The sequence below is a fragment of the Sminthopsis crassicaudata genome, chromosome 5 (assembly GCF_048593235.1).
Source record: "Sminthopsis crassicaudata isolate SCR6 chromosome 5, ASM4859323v1, whole genome shotgun sequence".
In the NCBI taxonomy this organism is placed as follows: domain Eukaryota; kingdom Metazoa; phylum Chordata; class Mammalia; order Dasyuromorphia; family Dasyuridae; genus Sminthopsis; species Sminthopsis crassicaudata.
The window spans coordinates 281,146,457-281,161,873 of record NC_133621.1 but is presented as its reverse complement, the minus strand read 5'-3'; the positions used below and the strand labels follow the sequence as shown (position 1 = coordinate 281,161,873).

The 15,417-nt window shown below is 32.1% G+C and overlaps 1 protein-coding gene across 1 annotated transcript in view; it reads right to left on the bottom strand.

Moving 5' to 3' along the window:
* Positions 1 to 303: 303 nt before the first annotated feature.
* The window catches only part of LOC141544753 (uncharacterized), a 49,850-nt gene continuing 34,736 nt past the window's right edge, over positions 304 to 15,417 (bottom strand). Inside the window, exons 16-22 of the mRNA XM_074271268.1 lie at positions 14,101 to 14,217; positions 13,119 to 13,235; positions 12,125 to 12,241; positions 10,159 to 10,226; positions 8,526 to 8,604; positions 6,451 to 6,614; positions 304 to 5,276 (exon numbers count right to left, since the gene is read on the bottom strand). Of these exons, the coding sequence (XP_074127369.1) occupies positions 5,264 to 5,276; positions 6,451 to 6,614; positions 8,526 to 8,604; positions 10,159 to 10,226; positions 12,125 to 12,241; positions 13,119 to 13,235; positions 14,101 to 14,217 (675 nt within the window). The 3' untranslated portion in view covers positions 304 to 5,263. The remainder of the gene's footprint in view (positions 5,277 to 6,450; positions 6,615 to 8,525; positions 8,605 to 10,158; positions 10,227 to 12,124; positions 12,242 to 13,118; positions 13,236 to 14,100; positions 14,218 to 15,417) is intronic.

Genomic DNA, 15,417 nt, shown 5'->3' with positions numbered 1-15,417 from the left:
CAAGGATTGAAAATATATAAAAACAATTAAAAACAATTAGGAAGGCAGAAAATTTCCACAATTCAAATCTTGGTTCCAAAACTAAATAGCACTTTTAATAAACACCTTTCTCCTTAGGAATACCTCTACCTTTGCTATTTTCTTTGAATGGAGGCTATAGAGTTTTGACTAAAAATGTAAAAAAAGAAAAGTAAAAAGCAATTGGGGCATTTCTTCAGCATGCCACAAAATCACCATGTTCATGTAATGAAGTACAGGGTAGAGAAATGAACAAACCAGAACAAAATTCCTTGAAGTCAGTTATGACTTTTGACAGGAAAGTTTATTAGCAAGAGGCAGAATCCTTTTAGCAGAAATAGCACATAATGCATAGATATGAGAAATGAACAATTTGTGTGGAAGGAATACCAGAGCATTATCTGATTGGTTTTACAGTTTTGGCCATGGGATCTTTTAAAAATTTTTAAATTTATTTTATTATATTTAGTGCCTTTAGTGTCTCTCCCTATCCCTGTCCCATACAGCCATTCCCATATGATGGATTTTTTTTAAAGAAGAAAAAGTCAGTGTAACTAATACACTGTAATAAAAAGTATGAAAATGTGTGCAATTTACTACATTTGAGGTGGAATCTCATTTATTTTTCTTTTGAACCATATTAGATTTTAATTTTTACTTTTTTTGAGCACATTTAAATTTTTTTCCAGTTATGTATAGAAACAATTTTTTACCTCTTTAAAATGATTTTAAGTCTTTCTCTTCTTCCCCCTTATTGAGAAAGTATTTGATTATACACGTGCAGTGATGTAAAATATTTTTAGTCATATTGTGAAAGAAAACGCAAGCTCCTTAAAAACCCTAAGAAAAATAAATTTTAAAAAATTATGCTTTGATCTGCATTCAGACTTTTTTTCCCCTCTAGAGGTAGATAGCATTTTTCATTTAAGTTCTTTGGAATTATCTTAGATCATTGTTCGCTGAGAGTAGCTAAGTTATTGTGTGTTCATCATTGTGCAATATTATGTACAATGTTCTCTTGATCTTAAGTCTTCCTAAGTTTTTTTCTGAAATCAGTCTGCTATTGAGTTCTTATGGCATAATATTATTCTGTTACAGTCATATCACAACTTGTTCAGCTGTTCCTCAATTAACGATCTTTCCCTTAGTTTCCATTTCTTTGTCACTATAAAAATATTTTTGAATATTTAGGTCCTTTTCCTTTTCTATCTCTTTTGGATGCGAACCTAGTGGTATTGCTGGTTCAAAGCGTATGCAAAATTTTATAGTCCTTTGGGCATGGTTTCAAATTGCTCTCCAAAATGTTTGGATCACTTTACAACTTGGTACAACCATTAGTGTTCCAATTTTCTATCATGACCAATATTTATCATTTTCTTTCTAATAATTAGATAGCTTTGATTTCTTCACCTGAAAGCTGCCTGTTCATATTCTTTGATCATTTACCAATTGGGGAATGATTTGTATTCTTATAAATTTGACCTAGTTCTTGATATATTTCAAAAATGAAGCCTTTATGATATTGTTATAAATCGTTATAAAACTACCACCTCACTTTTCTGCTTTCCTTAAAATCTTGACTTGCTTTTGTTTGGGCAAACCTTTTAATTAATCAAAATCAATCCATTTTGCATTTCATTTCTGTCTGGTGACAAATTCTTCCCTTATTCATAGAGAAAAAAAGTAAACTGCTCTACATGTCCTTATTTATGCTCATGGTATCACCTTTTATGTCTAAATTATGTAATTCGTTCTATCTCCTTGTTTTATGGGTAAATTTATCCTATTTACATTCAAAGTTATGATTACTATTGTTACTTCCATCCTACTTTCTCCGTTTGTCCTGTTTTTTTCCTTTTACTCCTTACTATTTCTCCTGTGAAATTATTTTAATTTTCTTAGGATATCATCCTGTTATAGTTAATTCACATCTGTGCCCTTTGACTATGTAGATTCCTAAAACTGCCCTAATGATTTCTTGGGAGTTCTTAGGTGTTGCAAGTGTCATCTTCCCATGTAGGAATGCAGTTATTAATGTTATTGAATCCTTTATGATTTCTCTTTGTTAGCTTTTTATGCATCTCTTGGGTTTTGCATAAGTTTTCTGTTTATTTTTGGTCTTATCAGGGATACTTGAAACTTCTCTATTTCATTACTATTATTATTTCCCCTATCCTTTTTCCCTCACTCAGTTTTACTGGGTAGTTGAGTCTTGATTATCTTTGCTATCTGGAGTATCATTCCAAGCCCTGTTTTGAGTGTGACTCTACAATATTAGAATTGTTTATTTCTGGCTCCTTGCAATAATTTTTTTTCTTGACCTGGGAAGATCTGAAATTCAGCTTAAATATTTCTGGGAATTTTCAATTTGGGATCTGTTTCAGGAGTTGATTGTGGGTGGAATCTTTCAATTTCTGTTTTACCCTCTGGTTCTAGGATATCAGGTCAGTTTCCTTGGAAAGATGATGTTTAAGCTCTTTTTGGTCAGGGATTTCAGGTGTTGCACTCTCTTGAATCTATTATCCAAACCTATTGTTTTTCCAGTGATATTTCACATTTTCTTCATTTTTTTCATTCTTTTTATTTTCTTGATGTCTCATGGATCCATCAGCTTTAACTTGCTCAAATCTATTTTTAAAGTCATTTTCTTCAGTGAATTTTTGAAATTTTTGGATTTTTTTCCCCATTTGGTCAATTTTACTTTTTAAGTAGTTCAGTGGATTTTTGTGCATCTTTTACCATTTGGCCTATTCTCTTTTTAAGGTGATTTTCTTTAATATTTTTTGGTGTCTTCTTCACTAAGGTGTTGATCTTTCTTAATTTTCTTGTGTCACTCATTTCTTTTCCGAGTATTTTAAACCGTTCTTATTTGAATTTTAAAATCCTTTTTGAGCTCCTCTAGGAATTCGTTATTGTCCTGAGACCAATTTACATTTTTCTGTGGTTTTGGATGTGGCACTTTTGACTTTGTTGCCTTTTTCTATGCTTGTGTTTTGATCATAGGAACTTTCTATATTTAGATTATTTGTTGTTGCTCTACAATGGCGACAGCACTATCCCAAGATTCAGGTTTTTTATTCTGCTTTTTTCAGAGCTAGATCTGGAAGCTTTTAGTTCTTCCAGTATTGTATGATCTAAGAGAGGTGTGGTCACTGCTATCTTAGCCTGTGTTCTGATCTGTGAATGATCTTTTCCATCCTATAATTGTGATCAGAGTTCCTGCTCTTCTGTGACCATATGCTGTAATAATAATGCTCTTCCTCAGCCTGGGACTTTGATCCAGAGCTGCAACATGGTTTCAACTAGGAGGATGACAACATAGTCCTCCTGCTCCCAGTGCCAGTAGAAAGTTCTTTATGATTTCCTTTTGAGCAGCTGTATGAACCTCTTACTGTGGGTTACCTTTCTACCTTTTTAACACAATAAAATCAAATTATACCTGTATGACAATACAGATCTCAAGAAGTAAAACATATCTTCCTACATAGGGAAGATAGAACTTTTACAAGAAAGTTGTACTTTTGAATTATGCATTTGAAGATCAAATTCTCTGTTCAGTTCTGGTCTTTTCATCTCAAATAAATGAAATTCACCTATTTCATTGAATATCCATCTTTTTCCCTTAATGATAATGCTCAGTTTTTCTGGAAAGTTAATTCTTGGCTGCAATCCAAGTTCCTGTGCTTTCTGGAATATCAGATTCCATGTACTTTGATCTTTAGAAGTAGAAGCTGCTAAGTCCTGGGTAATTCTGATTGCATTTCCTCAATATTTGAATTATTTCTTTTTGGCTGCCTGCAATATTTCCTTCTTGATTTGATAATTCTGAAGATTGTTATGACTTTCCTTGGAGTTTACATTGCAGGGCCTCTTTCAGGAAGTTTTAGGTCAATTCTTGCAATGGCTATTTTACCCTCTGGTTCTAGGACATGAAGGCAGTTTCAGGCATTTCCTGAAAGATGATGTCTAGACTCTTTATTTCATCATGGTTTTCAGGAAGTCCAAAGAATCCTTAGATTGTCTCTGTCTCTGCTAAATCTATTTTCCATGTAAGATTTTCCAATGAATCATTTTGCATTTTCTTCTTATTTTTTTCATTTTTGTTTTTTGGTTTTGTTTGACTATTTCCTGAAGTCTCACTGTGTCATTCACTTCCATTTGTTAAATTCTAATTTTCCTTTTATTTCCAGTTATCTTTATTTCATTTTGCATTTGGGTAACTGAACTTTTAAATGTTTTTGTTCACTACATTTTTCCCCCATTTCACAAATTGTTTTTCATTGAATTGGTTTCTCTAAGGAGTTATGTACTTTCTTCCATTTCATCAAATGTATAAAGAGGCATTATATGATTTTTCACTAAATCTATTTTAAAGGAGTTTTCTTCAGATAATTTCTGTGTTTCCTTTTCCAAACTCTCTCGCAAAGTCCTCTTTTCCTTTCTCCATTTTCCTCCTAACTCTCTTTTAAGATCTTTTTTGAATTCTTCCAAGAGAGCCTTATGAGATGGGGCTCAAATCTATCACCCTTTGAGGATTCATCTGGAGATGATTTGCTTTTAGGATCCTCAGGATTAGAGGTCTGTTTTTTTCTTTCCCCATAAAAGCTATCTATAATCAGATTTCTTTTTGCTTTTTTCCTGATTTTTTAAAGGTTGAAGTCTGTTCTTAGGGTAACAGGGAGATTTCACCCAGCTTCCTGTACAAGTGATAGTAGCTTTAGGCTGGGTCAATGACTTCCTTCCAGTGTTGGGTGGCCATGGTTAGGTCCCATGATCTTCTGGAGTTTAGAAGCACGCTATTTACCTTTGTTTTGTATGACTCTCAGCTGAGAGAGTGGCTAATCCACTGGCTTGTACTCGAGACAGAGCAGCCAATGCTGCTATATTTGGCTAAGAGCTTCCTGGTAGATCCTTAGCATGTGGATGGCACACTGTCCTGGGTCCTTACACTGGACCTGTGCAGTCATCCCTTCCCACCATGCCCGGTTGAAGTAAACCTTTTCTGAAGTTCTTCCAAAATATCTATTGCTGGAAATTTGATACAGATCAGAGTTTTGATCTGGTGTTGATGTGAGCTCAGATAAAGACCTGTGCAATCTCTGCCATCTTGGTTCTGCCCCATGTATTTCTCTAGTTCTGCCTTAGACATTTCATTTGACATTTTTATTTTGAAGAATTCAGCTTCCATTTCTTGAAGTCAATGCTCCATTTGGTCATATCAGTTATCTTTTTTTTTTTTTTTCGTTTAGCTCCAGGCTCTAAATCAAATGGAAAACAAAGGAAAGAGTTAACATAAAATGCCCGATTCTCACCTGAAAATTATAAGATGTTTGTTACCATATTCTGTTAGTTTTCATTTAAATTTCGGTCTCTGATTTAAAGAACTATTCTGAATTCACAAAAATAAGTTCTAACTTTAAAAGAACTCAAGGACAGGCAAATTAAATTTGAACTTAAAAAGAAGACAACTATTTCTACTGCATGTTAGCTCACTAGTTCATTCTAGTGCTAATATTTTAGATCATAAAAATTTTTGAATAAGAAATAATTTTGAAAGGAAATTACTCCAGAATCCACAAGAATATTTTCTTACAATTAAAACTTTTGGTGAAAAAAAACCCCACAAGCAATTCACCTTTCAATTTTTTAAATTGTAAATTTCAAATTTTTTTTCTTTTTTTTTCTTTCTTTCTTTTTTTTTTTTTTTAGCAAATGATATATGGTTATTTCACTTATCATTTCAAAGATAAGGCAAAATAGACACCAGAATTGGTAAATAAAAATCCTTTCAAAATAAGCATTCAGTTCTTGACATGGAAGAATTGAAACAAGATATCCATCACATTTTACTAAGTTATGCTATTTATTATGTGAATTAACAAAGGGACAGATGTGTTCCCTATTGGAACTCATAAATAATAAGTAAGGAGCCATTAGAAGGAAGATGCTATGAAGTGGAGAGTAACTCATAGTCCTGAAAAGAATTGAGAAAAAAAATCTTTTTCAGAAGCACATCTTTTAGAGGAGCAACCCTCCCCTTAAAGGGGCTCACACCATGTATGGGAGGAGGGCAAATATAAAGGAATAAGGCAGTCTGGGAAACTAAGTTCCAGCATGAGCATTTTAACATTTGCTGACAAGGGAAGAGCATAAGTTGGTTTCAGAATTCACATTAAAAGCCTATTTTCTTTTTTAAAAATCATGATACCAAGCTAATGGAGAGAGAGCAGACAAGCTAAAGAAGGCAGAGAAAAAGATTCTGGATTTAGAATAGAGAAAAAAACCCCACAAAAACCTTCACTTACATGGAAATATTTTAAAAGCATTAAATTGATAAAGTAACCTGTAAGAATAGTAAGATGTTATTTAGTTGTTCCTTAATGTCCAGTTCTCCTTGTGTTTTAATTCAGGTATTTCTAAATGATACTTAACATTAACTTCTTCAAATTCCTTTTCTTCCTTTCCAGCTTGTCATGATTCTTTTGCAGACTTTTGCTAGAAAATGATTCTTCTTGAATTATTTTATTCATTAATTCCAACTGCATAAATTTTGAGAATGCTGCGTCCAATTGTCTTTTAAGGTCTTGAATATGTTTCTATAAAATATCAATTTAGCTAATTACACAAAAGAAAGGTTACAGCTCCAAAATGTTTTTCCTAAATTAATTATTTAAATACATTTAGACACTTCAAAGATAGGATGAAACCATGGAATTACATTACTAGCTTTTATATAAAGTCTGCATAATAAACATTATTTCTTTCCACCTTTCTCCAGGTTAATTGTAATTGTAATTGTAAGTTCTATTGTGGAAACTTTTCCATTGTTACTTGTTCCAAAACCCTTTCCTGGCTAACATTGTATCTCTTGCTTTTGGGAAACTTAGAATGTTAAGAAATCAATTATTTTTGAGAAATATTGATGAGAACTGCAGGACAACAAGTTAATTGACAGTAAAATAAAATATTTCTAAGTAGTCACTTGTCATTATTTAAACAAATAAGGATGGGTTGAGAGAGTAATATGAAATACCAAATCCAAGGTACATGTGAAAAATTCACAAGGACATTCTCTTTGCCAAAAGGTATCTTTATTTATGAGAAGAATTTACGACAAAACAAAAAGATGAAATTGGCCCCAGGAGGGGTAAATAGAAATAGAAATAGATTTGGGAGAGCAATAGAGTTAGCAAAGAAAGGTATTTGGAAGAAGCCATTAAAGGAATACGCTATAAGCTGTGAGTACCCTTTTGAATGGCAGGCTAAATGCATAGAAAAGCTTAGCAGTCTAAAGAGTTAGGTATAGTAGGAAGATGTTATGGGAAGAGAGAGAGTTAACTCATAGCTGACTTAGTTCCAGAAAGAACATCATAAGCACACCTTTTATAGGGTAAATATAAACTTGGGGTTTCTCAGGGGAGGAGAGGAAGTATTACAAAAGAGATAAAGGATGCTTATTGAGATATTGAGGGCTTAACCAAACATTCTGCAAGTTTCTATCATAGATATTTTAAAAGGGAGCCTAAGTTCCCAAGATGAGAATTTTAGCATTTCTTGATAAGGAAGAGTTTTGCAATTCACATATATAGTATATGTATAGTACCAGTACACCATAGCACCAATTTGCAAATGTTATCTCATAAAAGCTCTTTAGGGCTTTCCCCTTACTTTAGGTAGATATCAGAACTGAGGAAATGTCTCAATATCATCAAATACTAGAATCTTAAAAAAATAACCCAGTAGCTTTAGATGAATTCATTTATTAGTCATTTTTCCAGGAGGAGGAAAATCTTTCCTTCCCTAAAATAGAAAAATAATGTATGGAGAATATTGTATTGTAAGTGTTTTAATTCATTTACTGGTAGAAGGTATTGAAAATCTATAACTTCCTTCTCTTAAATCAATTTAAGTCCTGTTTTATAGAGTGAATCTTTAACTTTTACATCAATTTACATTATGAACTTTCTTAACGGCAATAGTGATCACCTTGCAATCAAACTATTGCTTTATTTATGCTTTGTCATTTTAAAATCTCTTAAAGCAATACTCTTTTCAAATTGTTTCTGCCTAGTAGTCATCTTTTGGTGTAGTATTTTTATTTTTAGGATTGTAGCAGAGCTCTGTGTTCTAAGAGGCCCTGCAGATATTGCCCCTAAATGTTTCAGCACTTCAAAAAGTTTTTTAGAAACCACCTATTTCTCTTAGAAAATTGTTTCTTTCCATCTTTGCAAACCCAACCTCAGTGTATCCAATCAGAAAGCCAAGTTATGGCATCAAATGATAATCTGATGTGATGCCAATATTAATAATTATACAGAGAAAAAAAATTCATCTCTCCCATAACAATGATTAACACCACCAGCATCCCAAATCAATGTGAATTGTATTTGAATATCATATTACATTAACAACTGGATTTTTTACAATTAAAATTCTTACCATATTCTACCACTTAAAAAAAAAAAGGTTTTTTAAATGAGGAAAACTAAATCCCAGAGATGACTTACAAAATAGAAATTGATAGTTTCCCAAATGTTTTCATCTTGCTCTCCTGAATTTTCAAATGTGGCACATTCCATTTTAAATCTACAAAAGTAAATATAATTGTCACAAAATTTTGAAGAACTTTTTTAAAATTAATTTAATTTAATAATTTCCTATAAGGTTCAAGATCTCACTTGCAAAGCCTGGAAGATAGATTTAAAGAGAAGTAAAAGAGGCTCCAATTTGGTTTAATTAGAATGAAAACAACATGCACAGGTAAACATGTGAATGCAGTATATTTGGAGTAAATACAAAGTAACTGCAAAAAGGAATTAAAAAAGGAATACAGAAAGTCTTATTTAAGTGTTTTTTTGGGGTGAGTTTTGATTAGAACTAGGCATTTGCAAGAGGTATATTCCATATTGTGGAATATGCAAATGCATGGAGATCAAAGGCAAACAGAATTTGGAATCTGGGATATAAATATCAAGAAAAACAGCACTTCCTTCTAAGAAACTTTTATTTGTATATATCCAGTCCTATCTTCATATATAATGACATATTTAGACAAGAATATGTATCTATTTTAAGACACTTTCCTAAAACATTGTGATCTAAAAATCTCTGTGATTTGGAGTTGTGATTTCCTTGGTGTAGGAAGATACTGTCTACCTATTCAAACCTGCAAGCTCAAGTCTTCTTAAGTTTCTTGCCAGCACTGAGAGGTTCAGACTGTGACTCAGGCTCACAGTCAGTATATGTCAGAATCAGGATTTGAACTCTCCCCACTAAACTCAGTTCTCTTCTGATTGTTTCTGGAGATCAACTTTGCAAGAAACCTGTATTTTGATAATCCTTCAGAAATTCTTTCAAACCTATAAATTACGCTACACTACAACTGGCTATGAAAAATATATTATTCCTGGGGTAAAACTCCTGATAAGGCACAGTTAGTTAAGATATTTTATGAAAGGACATTTTTTTTGGAAGGGAGGTGCAGTAAGATAGGAACATTTTATTGGAATAGGGAATTCTTCATGAGGAAATTCCTTCTAGCAGTTTGTATCTGTAACAGCTCTTCAATGTATATTTTTTAGAGAACTTTGTGGAAAATAAAACAACTAGCACAGGATGCACAGCAAGTAACAAGTCAGATATATAACATTTCCATGATTTGGTGGTAGGATATATGTGTGTGTGTGTGTGTGTGTGTGTGTGTGTGTGTGTGTGTGTGTGTCCGCGCAATACCTACATACATATATTTAGCCGTAATTTATATAGCTTATCCTTTGATTTCCCAAAATGGTCAAAGTAAAGCACTTGAGTAAACTGACAACATGAAAACCAGTATTTTCTGAAACATGTCCTCCAAAATCTGCTTTCCTACAGCTACATTTCTCATCTCATTTCTCCCTTTATGGGAGGTAAATTCTGATTGGAGCCCAAGGCACTTTTGACATTTCCAGTATTGACTAAAATTTATTTATTTATTCATCTCAAAATAAGTTATACTTAAGCAGATTATTCTCCTTTCCCATTGAAAAAAAGGAATTAAAATAAACAATTGCATGATGTTGTATTATGAATATATTTATCATTTTGATTTGCTCTACAACTAGTCATAGCAGTAAAATATAAAAATGCTTTAATTCTTACTTTTGCATATGCTCTTCTAACTCATTATACTGCTGTGTCTCTCTTTTCTGTTCCTGAGATTCCTGCAACTATAAAAGTTCCAAAATGTTTCAAACTTTTCAACTTTAAAAATGAAATCATAATCTTATCCTTATCTATGAATTAGTGATGCCTATACTTAACTATTAATATAAATTTTACTAGTCCATCAGGTAGTAGTCCATTGCATAGACAAAACGATTGCATTTATATATTCCAAATGTCACTATATTCAATTCATTTTACATGGGCACATACACCTGAAATTACATACGTAGCACTGGACACTTCATTAGTGTAGATCACAGCCTTAAGAATGTTTCTTGGGGTCTTCCAAACCAACACGCTACACTAAAGATGTCTTGTGTACAATGATCAAGGTTATGCTTTTTGGTCTTTTTTTTTTTTTTTTTTTTTTTTTCTTTTCTTGAGGCTGGTTTTAAGTGATTTGCCCAGGGTCACACAGCTAGGAAGTGTTAAGTGTCTGAGGCCAGATTTGAACTCGGGTCCTCCTGAATTCAAGGCTGGTGCTCTATCCACTGTGCCACCTAGCTGCCCCCTCAAGTTTATAAAGCTATATAATGAAAAACTCTGAGCGATAAACACATGTTTTAAGGTAAAGTGACTAGCCTCTGGAAAAGCAAATCTCCAAGCAAAGTGATTTGTCTCTGACTCCCTTCTCTCTCTCCCCTTTCTTCCTTTGTGTCTCCCTACCCTCCCTTCTCCTTCACTCTTTCTCTCTTAAATTACTTCCTTATATAATAAGCTATTTGGTGCTTGTTTACATGATAACTTGTATGAGCTTTTCCTATTTTGCATTGGCTTCAAGTCCGACTGAACATTCTTCAAGGACAAGAGAGCATGGATTTCTCACGATCTTGGTAAGCTAGTCAGAACCTGTCAATATAATTCACAGAACTGACATTCACTAATTGATGGACTAATAATTGAACAAATAATTTTCACCCGATTCTTATTTATCGCTTAAAGTTTGGTACCATTTTGCCCTGAATTCCATTTAACTGAGTTAATCCATATGGACAAAGATTTATTGCTTCCTTGCTATTCCTTATAAAGTTTAGTCCACACCTAGTTCCTAGAGTCCAGCTTGAAAACAAAGGCTTTTATGAAAGTTAATATTTTAATCATTGTGGTCCAAAAGGAATGGGAGGAAAATAAAGAGAATGAGGGATAAGGAAAACAAAGTGATTTGAGAAACAGAACTTATTCCATTCCAATACTTATTTCAAAACTAGAAATATTTCTCAAGCATAGCAATATGAAAGAATAAGTTTTGAAAGGACTGAAACCAGTAATAAACCATTTCTTAGTAAATACCATTATACTGAAGTTAAGCAGGTAAAAGAACTGTTTTTCAACATTAGGAAGTGTTTGTCAAAATATAAGAGACAATGATTACTTTTATAAATAACTGAAAATATTGTTTCTGGCAGAGAAACAAACATTTATTAAGTGCCTATTATGTGTCAGGCACTGTGTTAAGAGCTTTACAATTATTTTCTTGTTTGATTCTCACAACAACTCTGGAAGGTAAGTATTATTATCTTTATTTTACAGTTGAAGAAGCTAAGAAAGATTAAGTGACTTCCCCTAGGACAACTCCAAAACTATCCAGATGCAAAGTTCTATTCCTATTTCCATCAAGCAGCCTGTGTGTGTGTGTGTGTGTGTGTTTATTTACATATATAAAAGATATACATGATTTATTTATTCTTACTTAGAAAAAAATCTCATCCCTCTGTGATGATAGATATAAATTATGAGTGAAAATAATTATCCCAATATAGAAATCATATAAATGGATACAAGTCTTGTTCTGTCAGTTTAAATGACAGGTACAAAATATAATATTGGTAAAAACAAAAGTGACGTAGTGAAAACACTTTTCATTAGTCAATGACAAATCACGGAATTTTTATATACGTACTTCACTTTCCATTTGATATATCTTCAGTAGTTGCTTCATTTCCAAAGCCTTTTGTGAAAGCATGGATTCTTCTTTTTGGGAATCTGCAAGTTCTTGTTGAAGCTTTCTTATCATATCCTGATGGAAATATGTACATAGAATTTCTGCTACTGATTTCATATATTAGTATTGGCTTATGGGAAATAAATATACCTTCAAAGTTAACTGATATCAATATTTTTATATAGAACTTAATATAGCATGAACATTTTCATGATTATCATTGATATAGAACTAGGAAAAGCCTTAGGAATCATTTAATGCAACCATTTTGTTTTGTAGTTGAGAAAAATAAGAAAATTAGACTTTTTAAATAAAATTAAGTCACAAAAGTGTCATCGAGAAAAGGATGAGAACTTATTAGGAAGTGTTTGTCAAAATATAAGAGACAATGAATACTTTTATAAATAACTGAAAATATTGTTTCTGGCAGAGAAACAAACATTCATTAAGTGCCTATTATGTGTCAGGCACTGTGTTAAGAGCTTTACAATTATTTTCTTGTTTGATTTTCACAACGACTCTGGAAGGTAAGTATTATTAAGGTAAGTATTATTATCTTTATTTTACAGTTGAAGAAGCTAAGAAAGATTAAGTGACTTCCCCTAGGACAACTCCAAAACTATCCAGATGCAAAGTTCTATTCCTATTTCCATTAAGCAGCCTGTGTGTCTGTGTGTATGTGTGTGTATGTGTGTGTGTTTATTTACATATATAAAAGATATACATGATTTATTTATTCTTACTTAGAAAAAATCTCATCCCTCTGTGATGATAGATATAAATTATGGTTGAAAATAATTATCCCAATATAGAAATCATATAAATGGATACAAGTCTTGTTCTGTCAGTTTAAATGACAGGTACAAAATATAATATTGGTAAAAACAAAAGTGACGTAGTGAAAACACTTTTCATTAGTCAATGACAAATCACGGAATTTTTATATACGTACTTCACTTTCCATTTGATATATCTTCAGTAGTTGCTTCATTTCCAAAGCCTTTTGTGAAAGCATGGATTCTTCTTTTTGGGAATCTGCAATTTCTTGTTGAAGCTTTCTTATCATATCCTGATGGAAATATGTACATAGAATTTCTGCTACTGATTTCATATATTAGTATTGGCTTATGGGAAATAAATATACCTTCAAAGTTAACTGATATCAATATTTTTATATAGAACTTAATATAGCATGAACATTTTCATGATTATCATTGATATAGAACTAGGAAAAGCCTTAGGAATCATTTAATGCAACCATTTTGTTTTGTAGTTTAGAAAAATAAGAAAATTAGACTTTTTAAATAAAATTAAGTCATAAAAGTGTCATCGAGAAAAGGATGAGAACTTATTAGGAAGTGTTTGTCAAAATATAAGAGACAATGATTACTTTTATAAATAACTGAAAATATTGTTTCTGGCAGAGAAACAAACATTCATTAAGTGCCTATTATGTGTCAGGCACTGTGTTAAGAGCTTTACAATTATTTTCTTGTTTGATTTTCACAACGACTCTGGAACGTAAGTATTATTATCTTTATTTTACAGTTGAAGAAGCTAAGAAAGATTAAGTGAATTCCCCTAGGACAACTCCAAAACTATCCAGATGCAAAGTTCTATTCCTATTTCCATAAAGCAGCCTGTGTGTCTGTGTGTCTGTGTGTCTGTGTGTGTGTGTGTTTATTTACATATATAAAAGATATACATGATTTATTTATTCTTACTTAGAAAAAAATCTCATCCCTCTGTGATGATAGATATAAATTATGAGTGAAAATAATTATCCCAATATAGAAATCATATAAATGGATACAAGTCTTGTTCTGTCAGTTTAAATGACAGGTACAAAATATAATATTGGAAAAAACAAAAGTGACGTAGTGAAAACACTTTTCATTAGTCAATGACAAATCACGAAATTTTTATATACGTACTTCACTTTCCATTTGATATATCTTCAGTAGTTGCTTCATTTCCAAAGCCTTTTGTGAAAGAATGGATTCTTCTTTTTGGGAATCTGCAAGTTCTTGTTGAAGCTTTCTTATCATATCCTGATGGAAATATGTACATAGAATTTCTGCTACTGATTTCATATATTAGTATTGGCTTATGGGAAATAAATATACCTTCAAAGTTAACTGATATCAATATTTTTATATAGAACTTAATATAGCATGAACATTTTCATGATTATCATTGATATAGAACTAGGAAAAGCCTTAGGAATCATTTAATGCAACCATTTTGTTTTGTAGTTTAGAAAAATAAGAAAATAAGACTTTTTAAATAAAATTAAGTCATAAAAGTGTCATCGAGAAAAGGATGAGAACTTATTTCTTAAGACCACAAAGTTCTTTTGATGATGCAACACACCTTTCATCCAAGCATGCATCTTCCTCCTTGCTCATGATAAAGCATTACTTTCAGTCTGATTTCCTCATTCACCTTCTTGAGAATTATAACACCTCCAAAAGCACATAGGGGATAAAGCTTTTTATGGGCAATTCACTTGGAAGGTGGGAGAATGGTAAAGGGTACAACAATATAGCTTCTTATACCTGAAACATTAGGGTTTACCTTCTATTTTTCAGAAAAAATTTCTTTGCATCTGGCCTTATATGAATAAGGATGCCTATAAGAAAAAGATGCATTTTCTTTACTCTCATAGTTTCCCTTGAAGAATGATTATATGCACTGATATTCTTGCCAGCCCTCATACAATTACTTGAAACGATTGATCTAATTTCATGAAAGCAAAAAAAAAGGGGAGTAGATGGATAGTGGAGTGGAGGTCTTGCTAGCTACTATTTATATCTTCAACTCTGTTTGCCAAGTCTTCAGAGAAGTTCAATTTTAAGAAAGGATAGAAATTATACCCCTGGTTGCAGTCAATGGACAGAAAAATGGGGAAAATTATAGAAAATATGGTACCTCTTCCACTTTTTGATATACAGTATGGTGCAAGGTCAGTGCTAAAGAGAATTTCATGTTATCCTGTAACCTAGCCGGAAGACTAATATACACACATATATACTACATACATAGATGAACATATACACACAAAATACAAACATATATACAAACATATATATATATATATATGTATATAGGTGTGTGCATTACTATTCATGTTATTAAAAACCCATATATATGGGTGTGTGCATTACTATTCATGTTATTGAAAATCCTGTACATTTTCACTATAAATTAAAGAAAATTATTGCATGTGACTAGCATAAATGAAGCTAAAA